This window comes from Heloderma suspectum, chromosome 4 (genome assembly GCF_057233095.1).
Source record: "Heloderma suspectum isolate Gila_16-S chromosome 4, 16-S_ref, whole genome shotgun sequence".
Classification (NCBI taxonomy): Eukaryota; Metazoa; Chordata; class Lepidosauria; order Squamata; family Helodermatidae; genus Heloderma; species Heloderma suspectum.
In genome coordinates this window covers 259,219,365-259,246,548 of record NC_139461.1, presented here as the reverse complement: position 1 = coordinate 259,246,548, position 27,184 = coordinate 259,219,365, and the positions used below count along the sequence as shown (strand labels likewise).

At 43.8% G+C, this 27,184-nt stretch overlaps 2 protein-coding genes across 10 annotated transcripts in view; both read right to left on the bottom strand.

The window, feature by feature from the left end:
• The window catches only part of MOV10 (Mov10 RNA helicase), a 38,311-nt gene extending 31,571 nt beyond the window's left edge, over positions 1-6,740 (bottom strand). For 8 of the 9 annotated variants that reach the window (XR_014790666.1, XR_014790667.1, XR_014790665.1 and 5 more), the window contains exon 1: positions 6,534-6,740. Coding sequence is in view for 3 of the 9 variants with exons in the window: in XM_084853455.1 (XP_084709581.1) it covers positions 6,534-6,667 (134 nt within the window). In the remaining 6 variants the exon portion in view is untranslated. Of the gene's footprint in view, positions 1-3,685; positions 3,799-6,533 lie in introns of those variants that run through there. The other variant, XM_084853457.1, reaches the window with a different exon arrangement.
• Positions 6,741-6,835: 95 nt separating this feature from the next.
• CAPZA1 (capping actin protein of muscle Z-line subunit alpha 1) overlaps positions 6,836-27,184 on the bottom strand; it is a 53,887-nt gene continuing 33,538 nt past the window's right edge. The window contains exon 11 of the mRNA XM_084853463.1: positions 6,836-7,193. The gene's annotated coding sequence lies outside the window, so the exon portion shown is untranslated. The remainder of the gene's footprint in view (positions 7,194-27,184) is intronic.

Sequence of the window (27,184 nt, the reverse complement as noted above, 5' to 3'; positions counted from 1 at the left end):
TAATTCAAGAATAACCTGAACAAACCCCCAATGATAGGTGCTCAACACACAAACATCCTTCAACTGTGTACTAATCCTGCTTTTTTGCTATGGCCACCTGTGAACCCTACCTATAGTTGGATAAATTTTGCTCTAAGGCAGGGGTAAGCAAACTAGTGCCCTCCTCAAGTTTTGAACTACATCTTCCAGAACCTCTTTCCATTGGCCATGCTGGCTGGGGCTGATGGGAGTTGTAGTCCTAAACATCTGGAGGGCACCACGTTGCTTACCACTGTGCTGAAGATACCACAAGACTATATACGGGAAGGAATAAATAAAACTAAGAGCTGAAGGCCACTCAGAGTTTCAGTGGGATGTTTAAGAAAAGCAACAATTGTAATAAAAAAATAAACAAAGCTGCTGTCAGGAGTTGATTTCCTGCAAGCTACAACATTCTCCACTCAGAGGCAAATTGCAATTGTGTTATAAAAAGATGTCTCATAGGATCTGGAGGTAGGAATGGGACAGACAGGAAATATATGAATCTTGACTGGAACATAGTTGAAGCAAGCCCTGGGAACCAGCACTATTGAGTGTTATTCAAGCTCTAGGAAGGGAATGGGATTGCATGGGAAAAGTCAGGACAAAACTCACACAAGGCCTCTTTAAATGTATTTCTGTCATTTATATCTTAACCCCCTGCTCATTTTAAGTGACCCATACATGATTTATATATAAATGAAACTGAATGTTAGACGCAGGACAATTGCACTAATTTAATTCTTGCATGTCTAAACTTGTGGACCCAGATCAATGTGTCAGTTCATATTCATAGCACAACCAGAGCCACCAACAACTGGTGCAGAGTTTAGGTTATGGAATCAATATCCATCAACGGGGGCAAGTTTACCAAGGGATAAGCTTATGGCCACTGGAACTGATTCTAAGTGACTTTGCTCCAGGATTATATAGAAAATAGCACTTTAAATACTTCTCAAATCCTACATCTTTCCCAGAATCATTGGGCACCCTCTTTTTTTTTTTTTTTTAAGACAAGTTGGAACCACAACAAAATGTTGCAGTATGGAGCGCTCCTCTCAGCCACTCAGTTCCACCCCACGACAGTCATTCAGCATTTCATGCCCACTGAGCATGCTCAGTCATCTTTGGGTTGTTTGGGCTTCCCCCTCTTTTAGGTTCTTTTTTAAAAAATTAGTACTTCTACAAACCTTAGTGTTCCCCCAAGCCTTGTGATATCTCTTTATTGTGCATGAATAGTGCTATTTGGGCTACATAAGGTCTGGGCTATATACAGTCCAAGTCTTACTCAGTATAAGGCAGCTTCTTATGTTCCTATGCAAGTGGCTTGCATGTATGGCTTCTTTTTGCAGACTACCACGTGTGGACATCTAGAGGCAGGGCTGGCAGCATGCCCAGTGTCAAGGTAATACAGCCCTGTACCCCAGTATGAAAGCTTGTGCCATAATAAATTTCTTAAGTTTCTGAGCTGCAGCAAAAACAATCAACACAGCTACCTCTCTGGAAATTGTCACAACACAGCAGATTATGAGGTAAAATTATGAGCAAACAGCACCCATCTTTTCACAGGCAAACTTCTCCCGATCTACCATAACTTTGTCGTGTGCCATATTTCAACACTTCTGTCTGCCTATGGCAAGACTGTATGCACAGAGTTTTCAGTGGGCTATCTAAATTCAGAATTTGTTAACCCTGTAAGAGAAAAAGGCATGGAAAAAACAAGGAGGAGTTGCGGCACCCTAATTCAAGGTGTTAAAGACTAACACAAGGTGACACAAGACACCTTTTTGTTTTGCTGCAACTCTGTAATGTGCCAGATGGGAAAAAGGCTCTTTGCTGTTTATTTGCAAGAGAGGGGAGGGTGACACAGGCTGCCTCTCTTGCAGAATCTTGCTCAGAGGTCTGTCTGACCTCAGTAAACAAGGAGGGAAAGGGTTTGGACTGAGCCCTTCCAGGTTTTCAATCGAAGAAGAAGAAGAAGAAGAAGAAGAAGAAGAAGAAGAAGAAGAAGACAAAACAACAAAGCCCTATGAAGAGAGACTGAAAGAACTGGGCATGTTTAGCCTTGAGAAGAGAAGACTGAGGGGAGATATGATAGCACTCTTCAAGTACTTGAAAGGTTGTCACAGAGAAGAAGGCCAGGATCTCTTCTTGATCATCCCAGAGTGCAGGACACGGAATAATGGGCTCAAGTTACAGGAAGCCAGATTCCGACTGAACATCAGGAAAAACTTCCTGAGTGTCAGAGCAATACGGCAATGGAACCAATTACCTGGGGAGGTGGTGGGCTCTCCCACACTGGAGGCCTTCAAGACGAGGCTGGACAGCCATCTGTCAGGGATGCTCTGACTTGGATTCCTGCACTGAGCAGGGGGTTGGACTCGATGGCCTTGTAGGCCCCTTCCAACCCTACTATTCTATGATTCTATGATTCTATAAGAGAATCTGACATTTCTGAATATTTGTCTCACTTCATATTCTCCAGGCTAGTTAATTTCTCCCCTCTCTCTTTCAATTTTTTCTTATCTCCTGTCCACCCTCCCCAGTTAATATTTATTTGTTTATTTTATTCTTACATTTATATCCTGCCTTTTTTCTCCTTGCAAGGAACCCAAGGCAGCTTAAATGGTCCTCCTTGTCTCCACTTTATCCTCACAACAACCCTGTGAGGTTAGGCAGAGAATCAGTGACTGGTTCAAAGTCACCCAGTGTTTCATGGCCGAGTGGGAACTATGACCCAATTTCCTGAGTCCCAGTCCAACACTCTAACCAGTATACCACACCAGCTCTGAAACTGCCAAGGCATTTGCTACCAACTTTACTTCAAATGTAAGATGTCATTCAAATCCTAAGGAGGACCATCCAGAGGGTAAAGAGCTGTTTGACAAGATGTGTGTATATTAAAGTAGGATAATAATCCCAGAAGTGTGCAGGAGGGAAAGGGGAATAATCTAATCCATATCTTATATATATTCAATGTATTAAATATTTGATATCCAAATCAGTAAGCTTCCAAACAAAGTGTGTTAAATAAGCACACTGTGCAATTACATAAAATCTTCAAAAGTTGTGCCAAAACTCAAGGCTTGCAAAATTATTTCTGTAATGATTGAGCAGTGGATAAATTGTTTTTGGAAATGCGGAGGATTGCTGTAACAACTTTTGTACAGTTTTTTTAACCGTACTGATTCGTATGTCATAATTTTAATATGTTGCACATACAGTATTACTATTTTATGCATGTAGGTTATTTCCTAACCTCTGCCCCCTTTCCTTCTATACCTTTTTGGAGGAACAAAGTAACTCTTCTTTTTCATGTCTGGGTAATAGTCTCAAGTACGCTATCCCATGATGTAAAGCTACAAATATTTCAGGCAGTTAAACGGTTCACAAATCAATAATATCTACCCATAACTCTACATTTGGAATACGGCTCACTTTTTTGAGCTATGAGAATTAACTCCCTCTCCCCTTTTTTTCTTCTTCTTGCTGAAACTGGTCACTCAAGAGAAAGCTGGTCACTCAGCTTTTCTATGTTGAATGGTGTCTGAACGGATGTACAATAAACACAGTGGAGCTCAAAAAACTACTTGCAGTTTGTCACAGGCTAATCAATGGCTTAATTGTATGCTGTTCTTTTCACATTGTGAAAATTCATTCAAGTTACCTGACAGACTCCTCCACCTTATCTCTCCTCTCCTCAGGGCAAGGCTGTTTTCACTAGCCTGTGATGACCGTTGTGGGATTAAGAAGCCACCTCAGCTGCAACCCTGTCACCAGCTATTTTTTAAAAAGCAAGATGGTTGTTCAGTAGTTTTGCTTTCCTATTGTCAGGGCTTTAAACCTTTTCCAAATGTTCAGTTCTTACGTAAGGGCTTCGTGCATATATCTGGAGTCTTCCAATTATGCAGAAACCCTTCTCTTGTCTGTGGGTGGCCCTGCTTCACTACCCTACTGCTTGGTACAGAGCCACCAGGTTTGCTGTTAGAAGGAATTGTGATGTAGTAGATTCTTTCCTGACTTACATTTGAAGAAGCTGCATTCCTTTTCTAATCTGGTCAGCATCCCACCAATATTCAAGACCAGTCTAGAAACCTATTTCAGTATAGCTGTCTACTTTCTTCACCCTCAGTCTATGCCATTTCTTCCCTGCTCACCTAAGCTCCTCTCCTCATTCTGGAACTTCTAACCACCCTGTTGAGCTACAGTCCTCTACAGAAATGCACAGCTTCTCCTTGGCCATCTTTTATTTATATCCCACCATTCTGTTTATAACGCCCCCCCCCCCAAGCAAGGCAGTTAATATCCTACACACACCCTCATCTGTACATCCCCTTCTTCCTGCATCTCAAATCTGAGATAAATGGGCCTGCAGCAACCAAATACTTGTGCCCTCACTTCTCTTTTTCAGCAATCTTAATGGTGGAGGGGGGAACATATCCCCCACATTTTCGAGAACTGTGAACTTTGGCTCCTTAATACACCTATTATCAGTAAGACAAGTGCTACTGCTTGTATGCAGAAGCTTCTACTTTGAGAAACACTAACAGGCATCTTTTTTATTTTAACCGTGACACAGCGTGGTCTCTTCTGCTCTTTTCCTGTAATAAATTTGTTCTTCTGGAAATTACAGCATGTGAAGATCACTATTCAGTTCACTCACCAAGTTCCCCAACTAAAATCCCCCAGCCACGTTTTCTGGGCTCCCAAATTCTTAACAGCACAGAAACCCTTATATTGTCTGTGGGTGGCCCTGTTCCACTGCCCTGCTGGTTGGTGTGGGGCCACCAAGTTTGCTATTATAAAGAATTATGATTTACTAAATTGCCTCCTGGCTTACTTATAGCACTGTGCATATTCTCTGGCCACACACATGTGCGCAACTACAGTACAACACTGTAAGTGGCTTCATTAGGAAGCCATTTGGCTCTAAAATTGTTCATAAGATACCCGTAATAGGCCAAACGGTGTCATTTCCCCAGTGCCTACACCTCTTCTAAAGGCCCTTTGAACAGTCATTATCACGGGTTGGGCATTCCCCTCAGAGACGCCATTTTAAACAAACTGACCTGAAAGCCAAAGTTTTGCCATCCCCATTTCCATCGGCTCAGCTGGGCCCCTACCTTTAATGGTATGCCATTTAAACGCCAATAATCTTTTTAAAAAGCGTAACAGGGGAGGGAACTCTTTCTTTTGTTATTTATTTGTATTTTCTGTTCATTTTAGTTTCTAAAAGCATTTTTACCCAGCTTTTCAGCTGAAAAGACTCCCAGGATAGCTTTCATAAGATCAATAAAAACAAGACAGTCTCTTCACCTGTAATGTACTTGTTTGTGGTCTGAGAACTGGGAGAGGGAAATTAACAGAACACACTGCACATGCTGTTTAAGAGCTTTATTTTGGGATAAGGGGAGTATTATTTTTGGTAGCCCTCCTTTGGGGTTTCCTCAAACTATCCCAACTTAATAATTTACAGCACAATCCAATACCACTCTACTCAGAAGTAAGACCCATTGAGTTAAGTGGGACTCGCTCCTAGGTAAGTGTATTGGATTGTAGCCTTTGATCACAAGTTCTTGGGGACCAGAAACAGGCAGACAAAATGGCTGTAAGCCACACTGAACCCATGGGATAAGGTGAGGTATATAGACTGAGACAAAGCGTGCTGTTCCACCTAAATTGATAAAATGCAGGTTGACTTATTTTGGATACTAACCTAAAAACTACTGTCCTTACAGCCTATGGTTCTGTTGATATATCAGGTTGCTCTGGGCTCCTTGTGAGGAAGGACAGGAAATAAATATAAATATAATATAATTAGAGAGCCAGTGTGGTGTAGCGGCAAGAGTGTTGGACTAGGAGCTGGGAGATTCGGGTTCTAGTCCCCACTCGGCCATGGAAGCTCACTGGGTGACTTTGGGCCAGTCACAGACTCTCAGCCCAACCCACCTCACAGGGTTGTTGTTGTGAGGATAAAATGGAGAGGAGGAGGATAATGTAAGCTGCCTTGGGTTCCTTGCAAGAGGAAAAAAGGCGGGGTATAAATGCAATAAATAAATAAATAAAATAAAATCCTTCTCAGCATGAACAAGGTTTCAAAGCCTGACCTTAACCTACGACACCCTTCCGTCTCCTTACACTGTTCTCCAATACCGGCTTTTCCCCACCACAACCCTACTCAAGTTTTCTCATATTTTTCATGGCAGAGAGAATTTACCTTCAGTGTTAGCATCGAAGCTCGAATGCAGAGCATTAGTTCCTGATCTCCCTCATTCCAACCAGGGGCAGATCTTAAAAGCCACCCCGCCACGCCACGCCACGCCACGCCAAGTTGTTGATGCGGATTGGGCCCCCTGCACCTACTCATTATTGTTTCTTATCTTAAGGTGGGCTCCTTGCTAACTAGAAAACCCAGCGCCTTAGTCCCCATTCCCATGGCCAAATAACAGAAAGGAGTCTCTCCCACAGCTGAGCTACTGGACACGCAATCCTTTGAATTCCCCCCCGCCCCTTACCTGTACCGGAACTCCTGGTCGTAGATGTTTTTCATTGCCTCTTTGTGGCTCTCTGCTTGCCTGCCAGAGTCTTGTAGGAACTGCATAAACTGCTCCCCAACCTCCTCCTTCTGCTTAATGGTGAGTTTGGGCATGGCGGTAGCTTTTACAGGAGCTTATTCGCTTCCACTTTGCAGCAGCAACTCCGGGCCCGTTCCCTCAGTCTATGAACCCTGCCAGCGAAGAGCTTACTTATCTGCTCCTAGGCTGTGAGCTCTGATCTGAACGGGAAGAAACGAAACTGAAAACGAATGGCTCGGCTGACTCAGAATCCGCGCAGGCAGGCCTGGCTGCGGAGCCGGGGCGGTGCGGGGGGCGGCGCACCGCATCCCTCTCTCTCACTCCCTCTGCCAATCCAAGAATGCAGGCCTGGCCCGCTGATGGTTTCCCGGGATTTTATGACTTCACCCTCGGGGAATGGGAAAAAGAAAAGGAAACAGTGTGTGGAGGGGAGAGAATGTAATTCTACAACCTGTTTGCAGTGCCAGCATACTTAGTCCTAGAACATATGCAGAATACCTTTCCTTTTTGGAGGAGGAGAAGAAACAACAACTCGCAGGTAGCTCCAGGATTAGTGTTGGACCTCTCGTTCGACAGGCTGAAGCTCCAGGTTGTAGGAGACTATTAAAAGACACAACATTTGTCAATTTTTAAAATTATACTTTTACCATCATTGAGAGGGTGGGTCTGTAATGATCTCAAAAACCATTTTAGAATGGACACTACAGGTCCAAAGTACATATGTAATAAATAGATAAATACTTAGTTTTGATCCAGTAACCCGAGTCCTTTAAAGATTTTTATCCGTTTATGCAGGCTCTCCCTTGATTTTGTTCCTATCTCACAGTAGACTAGTAGCAGGAACAAAGCAAATACTCACACAATACCTTATCAGCATTTCCCCCAAACCAAATGACCTTCCAGTGCTTCCCTTGTGATCAAACCATTCCATAATACTGATATCATTCACTATGGTTTAGATCCCAAATCTAGAATATTTTATTTTAAAAGTGGGACCTGTAACTAAATATTGTGGAGTGATGCCAGCTAGCCATGCTTTTTTCCAGGTTACTCCATTCTATTCTATTCCTTTCCCCCTCTTCAAAGCTTCTTCCCCACCCCTGCAACAGTCATACAACTTTCTGTGCTCACTGATCATGCTCAGTCCTCAAAGAGCTATTTCTGTTCCCCACCCACCCCAAACTTAGGGCTCCCTTCCCCCCAAAAAGATTTACTGGGGACTGGGTAAAATGAGGATCCATGACATCAAAAAGGGATCCTCTTGATTTCATATGATTTTTAACGGGGAGATCCACAAAACCACCATCATATCACAAAGCACATCTGTCTCTGTGGACTGAACCAGAAAAATCATGGATCCATCACTCATGGGTGCAGCCACAGCACAGAAACATGGATCCTTGGCAGGGATCCTCTTGATCTCATATGATCAAAAACAGGGATCCTCTTGATCTCATATGATTTTTGCAGAGCAAATCCCCCAAACCACCATCATATCACAGACCACATCTGCCTTCCTGGACCAAACCAGAAAAATCATGGATCCACCACTCATGGGTGAAGGCACAGCACAAAAACGGGGATCTGAGGCAGGGATCCCCAGGGATCATTTTTACAAGAAACATACCACGAAACACCATCATATCACAGAGCACATTTGCCTCAATGGACTGAACCAGAAAACTCACAGATCCACCACTCATGGGTGCAGCCATGGAGCAAAAACAAGGATCCAAGGCAGGGATCCTTTTAATTTCATATTATTTTTACAGAGCAAATCCCCCAAACCACAATCAAATCACAGAGCACATCTGCCTCCATGAACTGAACCAGAAAAATCATGGATCTGCCACTCATGGGTGCAGCCATCGTGCAAAAACAGGGATCTGAGTCAGGGATCCTCATGATTTTTATAGGAAAAGGCACCCCAGACACCATCATATCTCAGAACACATCTATGCCCAGGGAATGAGTGACAGAAAACAAAGATTTGGAGCTTCACAGCACTGTCATGTTGTAAAACCATGGATAAGATGCATAATTCAATATGGATCCCCTGAATTTTTACATTGGGTCCCTCCCCCCACCCCATCAAAGCATACAACTCATCTTTGTCCAAGCATGCACACTAAGAATCCCAGATCTGCTGCTTCCCAGTGGATCCCAGATCTTCTGTTTCACCTCAAATGGTGTGAACCATTTATGTGAGGCATGGATCATGATGGATCATCTGGATTTTATATGTAGTGCATCCAAAACCATAGCTGAATCACCAAGCAAGTCCATGTCAGTGGCATGGATCCTATATTTCTCAGATCCAGGATGGCAAGAAATAAAATGGATTCAAGATGCAGTTCCTTATGGGTCTTCTGGATTTTAATATAGTGGCCCCACAAATGCACTATTATATCACAGATCACATCTATGGCCACAGAGCAAAGTATTTAAATCATTGAGCCTGTACTTCATGGGGCAAGCATGATGTAAAAACACGAATCCATAACAATGACACTTCCATGCGTCACGGAACCACCATGGCATAAAAACATGGATTTGTGGCATGGGTCCTATGGATTTTTTTTTTACAGAATATGCCACCAAAATAACCAGCTAATCACAGATCATTTCTGTGTCCATGGATTGCATTATGAAGATCATGGATCCACTGATTTGTGGTGCTGCCATGCCACAAAACATGGATCTGAGGCATGGATACTTATGATTCCCCTGGATGGGGATGTCTCCAAAATCACTATCAAATCACAGATCATGTCTGTGTCCAGGGACTGAACTCTGGAAAGTCTGCTGATCTGTGTTTCCACTCATGGGTTGACCCCAGAAGCGCTACGTCACTGGTAGTGGCCACTTGTGGGACAAAATTGGTGGGGCTGGCTGTACACACAAGGGCCTTATTGGATTCTGCCTCTGGTAATGTAGAAATTACAAAATGCAGCATACCAACAGTCGCCTGATCTTTTCTTTTTCTTCCTCTCATATTGTGGTTGAACTAGTAGCCATCCAGTTATATTGGTGGACAGCTCCCAGGCCACTGTCAGGAGCCAATTTTCTGCAGCAAATTGCTCCTATATTTTTTAAGCTACATTGGCTCCTGGTATGTTTCCATGCCAAATTCAAAATGCTGGTCTTCATCTTTGAAGCATTACCAGCCTCAACGAATATTTCATGAAGGGCCATGTGCCTGTGTTGGCCCTAGGAGCATAGCCAAGTAATTTGTAGTGTTAGAGGGGCCTAGAGACCCATAATGCTTGCTCAAGTTCATTATTGGTGCAATTCCCATGCTAGTAAGCCTCTGAGCATGTGCAGATGAGTCAAAAGGCCAATAACAGCCTTCTCAGAACATTCCTTGCTAATGAGGAGAATGTCTTATCACTGATGTGCCTGAGAAGCAGAGTTGGTTTACCTTAGAGCTACAGGTGGCTGTGCTGAGAACCTAGTGCTGTTTATGCTGAGAATGAACACTAGGTGCTTGCTGCTGCTATGCTGCCTCATGGCTAACATATATTGTATAAAACCCATTAGACCCAATGGCTTGTGGTTCAGAGAAGCTGTCTGATCCAACCATTGGGTACCTCTGTGTGCTGTAAGTTACCCAATGAAGTACTCCTTGTAAGTAAACCTTTGAGTCTGATGTATCACTATCTTGGCACTTCTGACCTAAGAGTTCAACGCCCACTGCAGGGGTGATACAGTGCCTCCATGTGATCAAGCCCACCTGTTCAAAATCTGGAGGGAGGGTTCCACTTCACATTCTGCCATGGTCTGAGGTTAGTTTCATTGGCACAATGGACAGCACTTTCTCTGTGTTGGCAACAAAGCTTTGAAACTGTCTCCTGTGGGAGATGTGCCTGGCCTCCTCTCATTCCACCTGCCAAGAAATGGTGAAGAGCATCCTTCTTCACCAGGCTTTTAATGATAATTGAACCTGTGGTTTTATCCCCCTGAATCTGTATATTTGCTCTCTTTTACAGACATTGGTGCTGTTTTGTATATTATTATACAATAATATATTGGTGTTGTTTTGTATATTATTATTTTATTTTGTAATTGTTGATGTTGTATTGCTAATTGATGTTGTACTGCTAACTGACTTGCCACTTCTTAGCAGGAAAAGAGCAGAGAAATAACATACTTTTAATTAGGGATGTTGGCAAAATCTGCAATGGATTCAAATGAGTTCAGATTGCTATATATCCGACCTGTGGATTCTGCTGTGAACCAGCTTCGTCTGCACGGATTCTGTGGACTTCCAGACCATTCTTTTACTTTTGGGGGAGATTTGCATTACTGATCATTAGCACTAATGTGTAACTTGCAATAATGCAATTACCGTTAACGCTCATGAGCATTAGTGAGAACGTGCATTTGTGCAAGTGGAAGATAATTCTCATAGAAAGTAATCCAGTTCCATAAGTGAGTAGCCAATGGAATTAAAAACACCCGACAAACACAGACGGAAAGGATCTAACAAAATCTGTACATCCCTACTTGTATTGGATTACCTGCAGCTGGATGTGAGCTGTAATTAGATGGTGGGCATGCCTCCAAAAACCATGAAGATCCATTAGATCTCGTGCCTCAGAGATAGGTTTTTATATCATTATGATTACATGGTGGGGCTTGTGTGCAAGAATCATGAAGACCGTGCTTCCGATCAAAGCTTGCACAGCATGGTACACTCCATAGATAAGGGTGTAAAGTGTGACTTAACATTTGATTTTAGGTGTTCCATGTAAAAACTATTAAGATGATTCATGAGGATCCATTCCTCATATACCTGTTGTTGTTGTTCTGTGGAAACACCTTGCTCCAATGGATACATGCTTTTTAGAGCCCAGTGAGTATAGAAGGATGAGAGCTGATTTGATTATGGATTTGGAGAAAGAGACCTCGTAAACATATCAAAACAATCCTGTGTTGTGAGTGTGGCAGCGTGTTGGTGAACACTGCCTGATCGCCTCTGCTGTGAGTGGAAACACCAAAACAACCCAGGGATGTTCTGGACCCTTGCTAGTTTGTTGTGACATGAAACCAAGAACTCTGGTTTGCCTATTCACAATCAACCCAGAAAAATAAGCCATGGTTTAGTTTGGGGTTATTTCTCAGGCTTGTAAGGGAAGAGACAAGCCAGACGTTCTTGTTCGCACATCATGACAAACAACCCAAGGATGAAACATTCCTGGATTATTTAGCTGCTCTCACAACAGGAGATCAGGTAGCATGCACTCCTAAAAACCCAGGGTTTTAAAAAGTGATTACAGGATCCTGGATTTTTAAGGTTCAGTTCTGACGATACATGCCTTGAATCAGTGTTTTTGTACTGTAGCGGAATGGTCAGCTACATGATCAGTAATTTGGTTCTGTACATGGGCATCCATGTGAGCTATGATTTGACCATGGTTTCATGTGGATCCCTTATAAAATCCCTAAACATGTTTTTGTGATGTGCCTGTGCTCCTGAGTGGCAGATCTGCAATTTTTCTGGTTCAGTCTGTGGAAGCAAATGGGTTCTGTGATACAATGGCATTTTGAGGTATCTTTCTTGTAAAAATCATGAGGATCCCTGAGGATTTCTGTCATAGATCCCTGTTTTTGCACTGTGGCTATGCCCACGAGTGGTGGATCCATGATTTTTCTGGTTCAGTCCCTGGAGGCAAATGTCATCTGTGATATGATGGTGTTTTGAGGTATCTTTCTTGTAAAAATTATAAGAATCCCTAAGGATCTCTGCCTCAAATTCATGTTTTTGTGCTGTGGCTGCACCCACGAGTGGTGGATCCATGATTTTTCTAGTTCAGTCCCTGAAGGCAAATGTTCTGTGTTATATGATGGTGTTTTGAGGTATCTTTCTTGTAAAAATCATGAGGATCCCTAAGGATCCCTGCATCAAATTCATGTTTTTGCACCATGGCTGCGCCTGGGAGTGGTGGATCCATATCCATGATTTTCTGGGTCAGTCCGTGGAGGCAGATATGCTCTGTGATGTGATGGTGGTTTGTGGGGATTGCTCCACAAAAATCATATGAAATCAAGAGAATCCCTGCCAAGGATCCCTGTTTTTGTGCCGTGGCTGCACCCACGAGTTTTTCTGATTTTTCTGGTACAGTCCATGAAGACAGATGTGTTCTGTGATTGGATGGTGACTTTGGGGGTCTCCCCTTTAAAAATCATATGAAATCGTGAGGATTCCTTTTTGATGTAATGGATCCTTGTTTTTCTTCCGATTTACTGTACTTCTGCAAACACTGGCATTCCTCCAAGCCTGTTGATACCATTTTGGCTACATAAGGATCCACACTAGGAGAATGAGTTCACCCTTAGTATATAGGATTTTGTACCTACAAATTCTTAGTGTAATATCTTAGGAACAATCAGGAGCTAAATTTTGTTAAGGCACCCTTCTGTTTGCAGAATGACAACTCTGGATCCAACCTAGCATAAATAACTTCTAATGTGTAATATTAAAGTTAGTGTCAAACTTAACTTACCTAGCAAGGTTTTCCTGGTGCCTATGTTGTAGTCTTTTCGGTGCCAAGTGAAGATCTTATTTTCCCAGGCATTTTAGTCTTTGGGTTTCTGAATCTTTAAAAATATCTGTTAACATGCAGTTCTCTGCATGTTTAAACAGAGGAATGTCCTATAATTCCCAGCATTCCCCTACCAGCATGGCTGTTTGGGAAATGCTGAGAGTTGTAGGATTTTTGTGTGTCTAAGCATGCATAGATTGCTTCCTTCCTGTATTTTAAATCTTTGCACTGCTGCTAGGTTTTATTTTAGCTTTTTTCATTTTCGTTTCATACTGTAGTTTTAAACATTTATATTATGTTTTATCATGTTGCTGTTAATGTTTTTAATTGTAGTGAACTGCCCAGAGAGTATTGGCTATTGGGTGGTGGCTGTTGTTCAGTCGTTAAGTCGTGTCCGACTCTTCGTGACCCCATGGACCATAGCACGCCAGGCCTTCCTGTCCTCCGCTCTCTCCTGGAGTGTGCTCAAGTTCATATTCATTGCATCGGTGATGCTATCTAGCCATCTCATCCTCTGCCATCCCCTTCTCCTTTTGCTTTCAATCTTTCCCAGCATCAGGGTCTTTTCCAGTGGGTTTTCTCTTCGCATTAGGTGGCCAAAATATTTGAGCTTCAGCTTCAGTATCTGTCCTTCCAATGAGCACTCAGGGTTGATTTCCTTGAGGATGGACTGATTTGAGCTCCTTGCAGTCCAGGGGACTCGTAAGAGTCTTCTCCAGCACCACAGTTCGAAGGCATCAATTCTTCGGCGCTCAGCCTTCCTTATGGTCCAGTTCTCACAGCCATACGTTACTACTGGGAAAACCATAGCTTTGATTAGACGGACCTTTGTCGGCAAGGTGATGTCTCTGCTTCTTACTATGCTGACTAGGTGTGCCATAGCTTTCCTCCCAAGGAGCAAGCGTCTTTTAATTTCATGGCTACAGTCACCGTCTGCGGTGATCTTGGAGCCCAAGAAAGTAAAATCTGTCACTGCTTCCATTTCTTCCCCTTCTATATGCCAGGAAGTGATGGGTCCAGATGCCATGATCTTAGTTTTTTGAATGTTGAGTTTCAAACCAGCTTTTGCACTCTCCACTTTCACCCTCAACAAGAGGATCTTTAGATCCTCTTTGCTTTCTGCCATTAGGGTGGTATCATCTGCGTATCTGAGGTTGTTGATAATTCTCCTGGCAATCTTAATTCCGACCTGTGATTCAACAACCCGGCATTTCTCATTATGTACTCTGCATATAAATTAAATAAGCAGGGCGACAATATACAGCCTTGTCATACTCCTTTCCCAATTTTGAACCAATCGGTAGTTCCATGTCCAGTTCTTACTGTTGCTTCTTGACCCACGTACAGGTTTCTCAGGAGACAGGTAAGGTGGTCTGGTACTCCCATCTCTTTCAGAATTTGCCACAGTTTGTTGTGATCCACACAATCAAAGGCTTTAGTGTAGTCAATGAAGCAGAAATAGACGTTTTTCTGGAATTCTCTTGCTTTCTCCATGATCCAGCGAATGTTGGCGATTTGATCTCTAGTTCCTCTGCCTCTTCGAAACCCAGCTTGTACTTCCGGTAGTTCTCGGTTCACATGCTGCTGAAGCCTAGCTTGTAGAAGACAGGCATGATCAAGGACAAAGAAGGCAGGGACCTAACAGAAGCAGATGAGATTAAGTAGAGGTGGAAAGAATACACAGAAGAACTATACAGGAAAGGTCTGAATGTCCCTGATAGCCATGATAGTGCGGTCACTGAACTTGAGCCGGATATCCTAGAAAGTGAAGTCAAGTGGGCCTTAGGAAGCATTAGTAACAACAAAGCCAGCGGAGATGACAGTATTCCAGCTGAGCTATTTAAAATCCTAAAAAATGATGCTGTTAAAGGTCATACCTGAATGGTTTAGTGGTTTTCCCTATGTTCTTCAATTTAAGCCGAAATTTTGCAAGAAGCAGCTCATGATCTGAGCCACAGTCAGCTCCAGGTCTTGTTTTTACTGACTGTATAGAGTTTCTCCATCTTTGGCTGCAAAGGACATAATCAATCTGATTTCGATATTGACCATCTGGTGATGTCCATGTGTAGAGTCGTCTCTTGTGTGTTGGAAAAGTGTTTGCTATGATCAGCGTGTCATAGGCTTGAATAGTAATTCAAGTCTATGCCCCAACCACTGAGGCCAAAGAAGCTCAGGTTGATCGGTTCTGTGAAGACCTACAACACCTTCTAGAACTAACACCAAAAAAAGATGTCCTCTTCATCATAGGGGATTGGAATGCTAAAGTAGGAAGTCAAGAAATCACCGGGATAACAGGCAGGCATGGCCTTGGTGTACAAAATGAAGCAGGACAAAAGCTAATAGAGTTTTGCCAAGAGAACACGCTGATCATAGCAAACACTCTTTTCCAACAGCACAAGAGACGACTCTACACATGGACATCACCAGATGGTCAATATCGAAATCAGATTGATTATGTCCTTTGCAGCCAAAGATGGAGAAACTCTATACAGTCAGTAAAAACAAGACCTGGAGCTGACTGTGGCTCAGATCATGAGCTGCTTCTTGCAAAATTTCGGCTTAAATTGAAGAACATAGGGAAAACCACTAAACCGTTCAGGTATGACCTAAGTCATATCCCTGATGAATATACAGTGGAGGTGAGGAATAGATTTCAGGGATTAGACCTGATAGACAGAGTGCCTGAGGAACTATGGACGGAGGTCCGTAACATTATTCAGGAGGCAGCAACTCAATCCATCCCAAAGAAAAAGAAATGCAAGAAAGCCAAGTGGCTGTCTGATGAGGCTTTACAAGTAGCTGAGGAAAGAAGGGAAGCGAAAAGCAAGGGAGAAAGGGGAAGATATATCCAACTGAATGCAGAATTCCAGAGAATAGCAAGGAGAGACAAGAAGGCCTTCTTAAATGAACAATGCAAAGAAATCGAGGAAAACAACAGAATGGGAAAGACTAGAGATCTCTTCAAGAAAATTGGAGATCTCAAGGGAACGTTTTGTGCAAAGACGGGCATGATCAAGGACAAAGAAGGCAGGGACCTAACAGAAGCAGATGAGATTAAGAAGAGGTGGAAAGAATACACAGAAGAACTATACAGGAAAGAGCTTAATGTCCCTGATAGCCATGATAGTGCGGTCACTGAACTTGAGCCGGACATCCTCGGGAGTGAAGTCAAGTGGGCCTTAGGAAACATTACTAACAACAAAGCTAGCGGAGATGACAGTATTCCAGTTGAGCTATTTAAAATCCTAAAAGATGATGCTGTTAAAGTGCTGCATTCAATATGCCAACAAATTTGGAACACTCAGCAATGGCCGCAAGACTGGAAAAGGTCAGTTTACATTCCAATTCCAAAGAAGGGCAATGCCAAAGAGTGTTCAAACTACCGCACAATTGTGCTCATTTCACATGCCAGCAAGGTGATGCTCAAAATCCTACAAGCTAGGCTTCAGCAGTATGTGAACTGAGAACTACCGGAAGTACAAGCTGGGTTTTGAAGAGGCAGAGGATCTAGAGATCAAATCGCCAACATTCGCTGGATCATGGAGAAAGCAAGAGAATTCCAGAAAAATGTCTATTTCTGCTTCATTGACTACGCTAAAGCCTTTGATTGTGTGGATCACAACAAACTGTGGCAAATTCTTAAAGTGATGGGAGTACCAGACCACCTTACCTGTCTCCTGAGAAACCTGTATGAGGGTCAAGAAGCAACAGTAAGAACCAGACATGGAACAACTGAGTGGTTCAAAATTGGGAAAGGAGTACGACAAGGCTGCATATTGTCACCCTGCTTATTTAACTTATATGCAGAGAACATCATGAGAAATGCCGGGTTGGATGAATCAGAGGTCGGAATTAAGATTGCTGGGAGAATTATCAACAACCTCCGATATGCAGACGATACCACCCTAATGGCAGAAAGCGAAGAGGATCTAAAGAGCCTCTTGTTGAGGGTGAAAGAGGAGAGTGCAAAAGCTGGTTTGAAACTCAACATTAAGAAAACTAAGATCATGGCATCTGGCCCTATCACTTCCTGGCATATAGAACGGGAAGAAATGGAAGCAGTGACAGATTTTACTTTCTTGGGCTCCAAGATCACCGCAGACGGTGACTGTAGCCATGAAATTAAAAGACGCTTGCTCCTTGGGAGGAAAGCTATGGCAAACCTAGACAGCATAGTAAGAAGCAGAGACATCACCTTGCCTGCAAAGGTCCGTCTAATCAAAGCTATGGTTTTCCCAGTAGTAATGTATGGCTGTGAGAGCTGGACTATAAGGAAGGCTGAGCGCCGAAGAATTGCTGCTTTCGAACTGTGGTGCTGGAGAAGACTCTTACGAGTTCCCTGGACTGCAAGGAGGTCAGATCAGTCCATCCTCAAGGAAATCAACCCTGAGTGCTCATTGGAAGGACAGATACTGAAGCTGAAGCTGAAATATTTTGGCCACCTAATGCGAAGAGAAAACTCTCCGGAAAAGACCCTGATGCTGGGAAAGACTGAAGGCAGAAGGAGAAGGGGACGGCAGAGGATGAGATGGCTAGATAGCATCACCGATGCAATGAATATGAACTTGAGCACACTCCAGGAGAGAGCGGAGGACAGGAAGGCCTGGCGTGCTATGGTCCATGGGGTCACAAAGAGTCGGACACGACTGAACGACTGAACAACAACAACAACTGCTTTTCCCATCCTTTTGTTGACTATGAGTGCTACTCCATTTCTTCTATGGGATTCTTGCCCACAGTAGTAGATATAATGGTCACCTGAATTAAATTCGCCCATGCCTGTCCATTTTAGTTCGCTGATTCCCAAGATGTCGATGTTCGTTCTTGCCATCTCATGTTTGACCACCTCCAGCTTACCTCGATTCATTGATCTTACATTCCAGGTTCCTAAATAATATTGTTCTTTACAGCATTGGACTTTCTTTTCACCACCAGACACATCCACAGCTGAGTGTCCTTTCGGCTTTGGCCCAGCCACTTCACTCTTTCTGGCGCTACTTGGAAATTCCCTCTGCTCTTCCCCAGTAGTATATTGGACACCTTCCGACCTGAGGGGCTCATCTTCTGGCGTCATATCTTTTAGCCTTGTGATACGTTCCATGGGGTTTTCTTGGCCAGAATACTGGAGTGGGTTGCCATTTCCTTCTCCAGTGGACCACATTTTGTCAGAACTCTCCACCATGACCTGTCCGTCTTGGGTGGCCCTGCATGGCATAGCTTATGGCTTCACTGAGTTACGCAAGCCTCTTTGCCACAACAAGGCAGTGACCCATGAAGGTGGTATAGAGATGTAATTCCAGTTGGTAAATAATACCAATATTAACGTTAATGTAGATTCTTGAGGAGCTAACAATATATTCTTTGGGACATACAAAAACAAATGACAGTATTTACCCATAGGGAAAGCATGAATGCCTATAGGGAAACATAGGATTCTACGTGCCCATAGCAAAACCCTGAATGCCCATGGGGAAACATAGGCTTCTACCTGCCAACAGCAAAATCCTGAATGTCTATGTTTCCCTATGGTAGAAGTCTATACTTCCCTATGGGCATTCAGAGTTTCCCTGTGGGCATAGAATCATAGAATCATAGAATAGTAGGGTTGGAAGGGGCCTACAAGGCCATCGAATCCAACCCCCTGCTCAATGCAGGAATCCAAGTCAGAGCATCCCTGACAGATGGCTGTCCAGCCTCGTCTTGAACGCCTCCAGTGTGGGAGAGCCCACCACCTCCCTAGGGAATTGGTTCCATTGTCGTATTGCTCTAACAGTCAGTAAGTTTTTCCTGATGTTCAGCTGGAATCTGGCTTCCTGTCACTTGAGCCCATGATTCCATGTCCTGCACTCTGGGATGATCGAGAAGAGATCCTGGCCTTCCTCTCTGTGACAACCTTTCAAATACTTGAAGAGCGCTATCATATCTCCCTTCAGTCTTCTCTTCTCAAGGCTAAACATGCCCAGTTCTTTCAGTCTCTCTTCATAGGGCTTTGTTTCCAGTCCCCTGATCACCTTTGTTGCCCTCCTCTGGACCCTCTCCAGTTTGTCTCCATCCTTCTTAAAGTGTGGTGCCCAGAACTGGACACAGTACTCCAGATGAGGCCTAACCAGTGCTGAGTAGAGGGGAACTACTAGTTCCCGGGATTTGGAAGCTATGCTTCTATTAATGCAGCCCCAAATAGCATTTGCCAATAGCTGTCCAACTTCATCTTGAATGCCTCCAGTGTGGGAGAGCCCACGACCTCCTTAGGTAATTGGTTCCATTGTCATACTGCTCTAACAGTCAGGACGTTTTTCCTGATGTTAAGCTGGAATCTGGCTTCCTTAGTTTATCTTAGTTCCTTTCTATCTTTCCCTAAACCAAACAGAATTGATCAATTTAACTATGTGAAAGGTACTTCATTTTTTCTTCTTCAAACCAGTCATCTAGTAAGGGCCCTCAGTTGTTTTCCACTGCTTTGCTATTTCAGTTTTTGCTATAATCAAATTAATTAAAAGTTCTTTTTGGGTTGTGGGAACTAAAGGAAAAACAGAATAATATAAAAACAGAAAACAATAAAAAAAGGAGAAAGACTATTTTAATAGCTCTATCATGGCTTCCCTTTGAGCAACTAAATAGGCCTTACTCTTTTGAAGTTACATGTGAATAAATACCTTGTTTTCAAGGACCCCATCATTTTTTGGTGAATGAGTATACAAGTTTTCAAGTTACATATCTTACCTGGAATGAGCATTCTGATGTCCTTGGCAATAAGTTCAGCTTATTTGAATTTTTCACCAAAAGAAGGTGGTCCAATTAAACAAAGCACCTTATCTGGGTTAAACATATAAATTATTTGGGGCCAACATAGCTGCATTCTTTTGAATGAAACTGTCTTTTGTTTTTTAGGACCATCTCTGATGTTAAGCAGCGGGAGAATTAGCAGATCTCCTCTGGTGTGTGTGTGTGTGTGTGTGTGTGTGTGTGTATATATATATATATATATAGAGAGAGAGAGAGAGAGAGAGAGCGCTACAGTAACCAATGCACTGAGCATTTAAGTTGTTTCCCAGATGTACACCTTTGGGCATATCTGACTGCACAAGTTACATACTCCTGCCATATTTCTGTAACATGCATCTGAGAGCAGCCACTTCCACAGTGACATCTCTCCAAATTTGAGAGTGTTGATCTAGCATAGTGTTAGAAGGTTGTAAAATACACTAGGCCAAAACAGGCAATTTTTTTGCAAATGTAAGAGCAGGAGTATTGGTATAGCTACGTGGATACTTCCTGCGCTGCCAGTTCAGTTTGGTTCTTTAGCACAAAATTAGAAATGCAGGAAGTAGGGAGAGGGCAATACTGTATGTTTCATGTTACCAGGGACTACCAGTCTGGGACTGCTCAACCTATGCGATGTAGCTGTGAGACCCAGGTTCTGAGAAGTTCATATGGGTTTTGTAGGGTGGGAAGGTACAAAAAGCAGAGTAAGGCAAAGGGAAAGATTAAGGCTAGGGCCAAGAAGTGAAGGGAACAAAGAACAAACCCAGGCAGGAGCTTTCACCATAAAGCTCCTGAAGAGGCCATCAAGGGGCTGGTTGGAGTATAACCCATTGCATATCCCAGCATTCACAGAGGTACACTAGGACCTCTTTGACCAAGGACTGCTGAAGTCCAAGAGTTTAGTATTTGTTTGCTATTTGCTGTGGATGTCTTCAGTTCGGTGCTGTGGATGTCTTTGGGTTAGTGAGGTCTAGGGGAGGAGCTATGGGGAAATGTTCCCTTGAGAAATGCAGGGGCATATTAAGGAGGCAAGAGGATTGAAATGGGTGAAAGGGGTTTTAATGCTGCATTTTAAAACGGTTTTGTTTAATGAATTAGGGCGCAATCCTATGTGGAGTGCCAGCAGCCTCTGAACTTGGAGGCTGCCGAGTATCGTATGCAGGGCAGTAGGATAGCGGAGGCGATCTTTGCCTTCGCAGTCCAGCCACCTTGCATTTCTGCTAGATAGGCGATTCCGCCCACCTCGCAGGCACCTCAAACAAAAGGAAAGGAGGTTGGGGCAGCCATAGGACATGTCGTATCACAGCCGCCCGTCTCTGCTCCACCCCCGGGAATACCCCCCTTTTCTCCGTCTCCACATTCCATTTTGTGAGTGCAGAGAAGTAGCTGGCGCAGTTCTCTCTGCACCAGTACGAGGGGGAGGGGAACGTGGTTTCTTGGCTCCAAAGTCAGAGCTCTGTCTCCAACCTCAGAACCAGGAAACCAAACTACCCCCGCCCCCCAGATGTTGTCCTATGGGGATAGTTGGCAACCTCCAAATTCAGAGGCGACTGACTATCCAATGCAGGACAGGTAGAGTGTGGAGGGAATTTTCTCCTCTGTGCTCTGGCAGCCCTGCATTTGCAGCTAGACAGCCGATTTCAGCTGTCTAGCCAGGGTGCCTCAGAGCAGGGGTGGAGGAGGCTGGATGGCACATAAGAGGTGTTGTAACGGTGCTTCCACTGTCCCCTCCCTACCCCCAGAAATGCCTTTCCCCACTCCGTGCTGCTCTTCCGAGTGTGGAGCTGGGGATGAACTGCACCACCTATGAGGGGGCAGGGAGGCGGTTTTCTGGGAACTGACGTCAGAGGACTGGCTGGCTCTGAGGTTGGTTCCCAGAAAATGAAAAATCCTGTGGCTGTCTAGCCGCTGTCTAGCGGCCATAGGATTGCGCCTTTAGAATGTTAAGGATTGGGGAATCCTATGGAAGGCTGCCATAGGACTTCTGACTACAGAAGTACTATGGCAGTCCTAGTGTCACATAAGAAGAACAAAGGGTGTGTGGAAAGCCCCCTGGGATGAGAAATAAGAACATAAATTATGGAATTTTAAAAATACTGTTCTGGTGGGGCTGAAATGTCAAGAGCCAATGAAACTGTTGACTAGGTGTTAGGAATCTGGGAAGTGGGATGACTTTTCCTACTGGTGTACCCCTTCTTTACAAGGGTGCATCCCAAAAAGAATTATTGAGAAGCTGCAACCAATCAGGTTGAACCTCTTGATACATCCAAGCCTGTCCAGAAGGGGAGTTTCTGAACCCTATTGTCAAGGACCCCTCCATTCAGCCAGCTTGGTGTGTGTGTGTGTGTTATAACAGGAGAGGTGTTAGGATGTTTTTTATACCAAAGCCTGGACACTCAGAACTTAACAAAAAATCTTGTGGAAATCTTCAGAAACGCAAGCGGTAGCTCTGCAACTGTTCAGTCTTGACTAAATCTTACGGATTTAGTAAGAAATTAGGGAATTGGTTCCCTTTCAAAACAACATAGCCAAATGTCAACATATTAAAAAGGAGTTCATTTGGGGGGCAGGGGGACATGGGAATGCAACAGTCCAAATAAAAATCAGTAAAGTCATTCTAACATAGTTAGCAGTGTTAGAATTCTAACATTGTTACCTGCTTGAGCAGGATTTGGGTTTTAGAGCATAGGCTGAGTTCATTGCAGAGAGGATTGTGTGAGAGAGCGCATCTTGGCATCTTGATTTGATGTTAGGAAGATGACGGGGTGTAAGTAAGCTTTCACTTTTATGGGAATCTGAGTTCAGTAAAAGCTGGCCCATTAGCAGAGACTGACTGCTGTTTTGTCCAATAGTGCAGGTGTGGACAGAAGGCAGATCTCCAGATCTTTTTGGACTTTCAACTCCCAGAAGTCCCAATCAGCATGGCCCATGGTCAGGAATCCTGGGAGTTGAAGTCCAGAACAGCTAGAGATCTACTTTCTTCCCATCCCTGTTATAGTACAATACCCTCCATTTTTAATGTTAGCGGTCTAGTCAGCAAATCAGAAAATTAGTGACTGGACCCACCTTTGTAATGACTCTACAATTTAATTATAAAAGAGCTGGCCAATTCTAACTGGACAAACCATTGCGGTATTCTTGAGCTACATCAGAGCGCCCTGGCGGCCTCTTTCAGTCTACTCCAATAGCTAACTCAAGACACAGACAAAAGGATTCTTTTCAAGGCTTTAATCCTTTTACAACTTAATTACTCTTTCAGATGCTAATCACCAGCGACTAAGCAAGGAACAACAGAGTAGCCTATGCTCCAGGTTAGGCAGTTGGTCCCCGTTTGAAGGAGAATCACGGGAAGACCTTGAACTTATGGGCTAGGGAGAGGTCCTCCCTCTTTCCCTTGGGTCCCCGGGACACGACCGTTGCTTGCATGCCTAACGAGTGCTACGCCTCCTTTCCGCGCCCTCCAGCTGTCGTCGCTCCCGGCGTTGAGCATCCAGCAAGCCTCCATCCTGCACTCTCTTGCTGCCAGGGTCCCTATCTATCTCAGGAATGCTGGCAGGAGGAATCTCTGCCAGCTGCTGTGCCTGTGAGAGATGAGTGCGATCCTCTCCCACGTAACGCTGTTCCTTCTCAGAATCAGAACTGCTCTGGGGTTCTATTGGCTCAGTTTCCACCCTGACACATTGTGTGTTTGGTAGGATGAAAAGGTGAGATTGGGTAAATTCAGGTTTCCCGGAATGGTGTCAACTAACCAGATCCTCTGGCGGTATTCTTGAGCTACATCAGAATATATGAATTTGTCTCGCTAGGTAATTGCTATGCTCAAGCCAAATAAGTAGACTTGACCTGAACACCATTATTGGGTAGGATCAGGCCTTGCCATAAAACCATCTCTAGCCTATTAGATGTTTGGATGAGTCTTACAGGTCAGACTGATTTTCCTGCAATTTTCTTCTGCTCAGGATGCACACAGAGTCTGAGGTCCTTCTGGGCATGTGCCTGTACAATAGGCAGCATGAGCTTGGACGTCTGTATATGGAGTTGGGAGTGGGCTTCTCTGAATGAGAGCCAAAAGAGCTGTGACTGCAGCCATGGCTAACGTTTTATATCTGTAAATCCCGTCCCATTTAAATGTAGGCACCATGTCACTTAACCATTTGTGTATAGTGTTATCATGCCTGGAGTGCTCCTACTGAAATATTGAAACCTACACAGCATATTGAGTTGCATTTCTGTAAGTGGGCAAGCCTAAAACCCAAATCGTTTGTGGCAAAAGTAGGCTCCTTTTGCTGCCCAGGCCAAAGTAGTAGGCCTACCTGAAAGCTTTTATTTGGTGGGATCAGGGCTTTTCCGATGACCTGTTGTAGCTTATTAGATGTTTGTATGAGTCTTCTATGTCAAACCAATCTCCCCATCATTTCTTTCTGCAGCTGGAGCTTAGGACTGGCAGGGTTTAGTACACAAGCATTGATCCTTCCCTTTGTAAAATGTGCAGAACCCTGCACTTACTGTGCAGAAGGGTGAAAGATCAGCTTGGGATAAAGAGATATGGCAGATCAGGCCTACTGAATTAATGCATCCAATACTAGAAAATTATCAGTATAGACACAAATCCACCTGCGTACACTCATTCCTACTTCGAATGTACCAAAGCGGTCTTTCCCCCCCTCTGCTATGGTTTGTGCATTTAGGGAAACAAAACCACAATATTCTTAGGAAGTTGCCTTATACAGAGTCAGACCATTGGTCCATTATCAGGTCCCTTGGTTCTCTCCATTGGCAGTCACACACTTGGAGGCACCAGGCTTCAGGCTCGCTACTTTATTAGTTAGTTACCAGGTTCCTTACAAATGCAAATCCCTGGAGACTGTCAGACCACGAAGAAAAACTACTCCACATAATTATGAATATCAACAGAGGAGCCAAGTGGGAATCCGAGACATTGCTGGCACTTTGAACAAAAACTTGCAGGCCAGAATCATAGAATCACAGAATCATAGAATAGTAGGGTTGGAAGGGGCCTACAAGGCCATCGAGTCCAACCCCCTGCTCAATGCAGGAATCCAAGTCAGAGCATCCCTGACAAATGGCTGTCCAGCCTCATCTTGAAGGCCTCCAGTGTGGGAGAGCCCACCACCTCCCCAGGTAATTGGTTCCATTGTCGTATTGCTCTTACAGTCAGGAAGTTTTTCCTGATGTTCAGACGGAATCTGGCTTCCTGTCACTTGACCCCCCACTTAAGCTATCACACATAGCCAACCGGGTAGAACGTCTGAGCTCCGCTTTTCTTGCTTTGCTCTGTGCTGGACTCTAGCATCCCTCAGGTCACAGCCCGCACTCTCCTCCTCCTCCGAAACCTGGGTTCTCACACGGGTGGAAAGGGGAGGGCCTTCAGGTAGAGCCATCTGCAAGCCAAGCTCCTGAGAAGAACGCCTATCCATATCTGAGCTCACTAAGGAGGAAACCTCCCCCAGTTCTGGCTGATCTGAGTAATCTGAATCTGAGCTGCTAACTATCTCCACGCGCTCAGAATCATTCCTGACATCCATCTTGCCCAGTACTGCTGATAGTGACAGGCAGCAGCTCTCTAGGGTTTCAGGCAGGAATTTTTCCAGCCCTACCTGGAGATGCTGGGGATCAAACCTGGGACCTTCGGCATGCAAAGCATGGGCTCTACCACTGAGCCATGGCACCTACCTCACTACATTCTTCATGGCCAGAACACCCTAAACTAGCCCTTCCCAAGCCGGCGCCCTTCAACTGCTCTGGACTTCAATACCTGTCAGCCCCAGTCAGCATGGTCAAGATTCAGGAATGCTGGGGGTTGTAGTCCAAAATATCTGGAGGGCACCAGGTTGGGGAAGATTGCCCTAAGCAACACAATTGCCCAAGAGTAACCTGTATGTCAGACAAGTATGTGTCAGTTCAGCATTAAACCACATGAATTCAAGCTTACTACAATGCAGATTTCTCCTTTATGGTACAGTTTTAAACGAAGCATAAAGTGCTGATGTGTCACCCTTCTGCCATAGTAGCCTTGTATCCAGATGTGTGAGAAGTGGATGTGATTACTGTGGTAAAGGAAATGCATTCTTAGCATCTTCAGAAGCACTCATTGCTCTACATATTCCAGCCTTTGCTGGCAAGGATGAAACTATTTGCTTTTTTATTTTTGGAAGGGTTTGTGTTTGTTTTTAGAAGGTATTTTCTGCTTAAATTGTTTAAATTATGTGATCTCCCTTGGAGGCACATTGAGTCAAAAGGTGAAGTATATACATTTTAAATAACTAGAGAAAAAAGGATGAAAAAAAAATGATTCTAGCCATAGCCTTGGAAACCTTAGAATAGCATCAGCCCAATTAAAGGCAGGGCCAGAGTCGCTGGCTGACTCTTGAGTTAGAAATATGCATTACATTTAACCACCACATGAACTCAAATAAGATATGACAAGCCCCCACCAGACTGTCAGAGTATTCAGGCCTGAAAAATAATCTTGGAAAGTCTGAAAGCTTGCAAGACTTGAAAACAGGCAGTTGCTCCATGTAACCCCTCACATTAGAAATGTAAAAAGCCTAATTTATGGGAACAATATCTCTCTTCAGTAATCAGGAAGGAATGTAGTCAAGAGTGCTAATGGATTCATTGATAGTACTTTGCAGGAGAGGCTAGACGTACTATGAAAAAGGAGGAAGCTCTGTTAAGCAAGACCAAAACAGTTCCTGTCAGACCTTTCTAAGCTATTGTTTCACTCCATTTTACCCAGCTGACAGGTCACAGCACCTTATTTTAGTTTTACTTCCACCAGTTATGCTTGAATAAAAATTCTGTAATTGCTAAACTTGAAAGGCCAGGTTTTTCAACAACAGTTCATTCAAGAAAGGTATTGGCCCAGTTCACATGTCGTGGTGGCAAATCGTGGGTTGATTAATTAACTCACGATTTGCCAGGTTGTGTACTGCATGAGTCACTTCCACTTTACGTAAGCAACCTCCAATCATCTTGATTTATTCTTAGGTTAACTTTGGGTTGTTTTACCCATATACAACCCAAAGTGTCTGGGTTTGTATGTTATGCAACAATCTCTGATCAGGCCAATCAGAGGTTGCTTATGCAAAATGGAGCCGGCTCACACATGGCACGCAACCTGTCAAATTGTGGGTTAATTAAACCATAATATGCCACCCTGATGTGCGAATTGGTTTATTGGTTCACTTCCTCTGTGCTTTAGGCTCCCCATATGACACCAGTGAACTCCCTGCATATGGAAATTAATCAAAGCTAATCAAA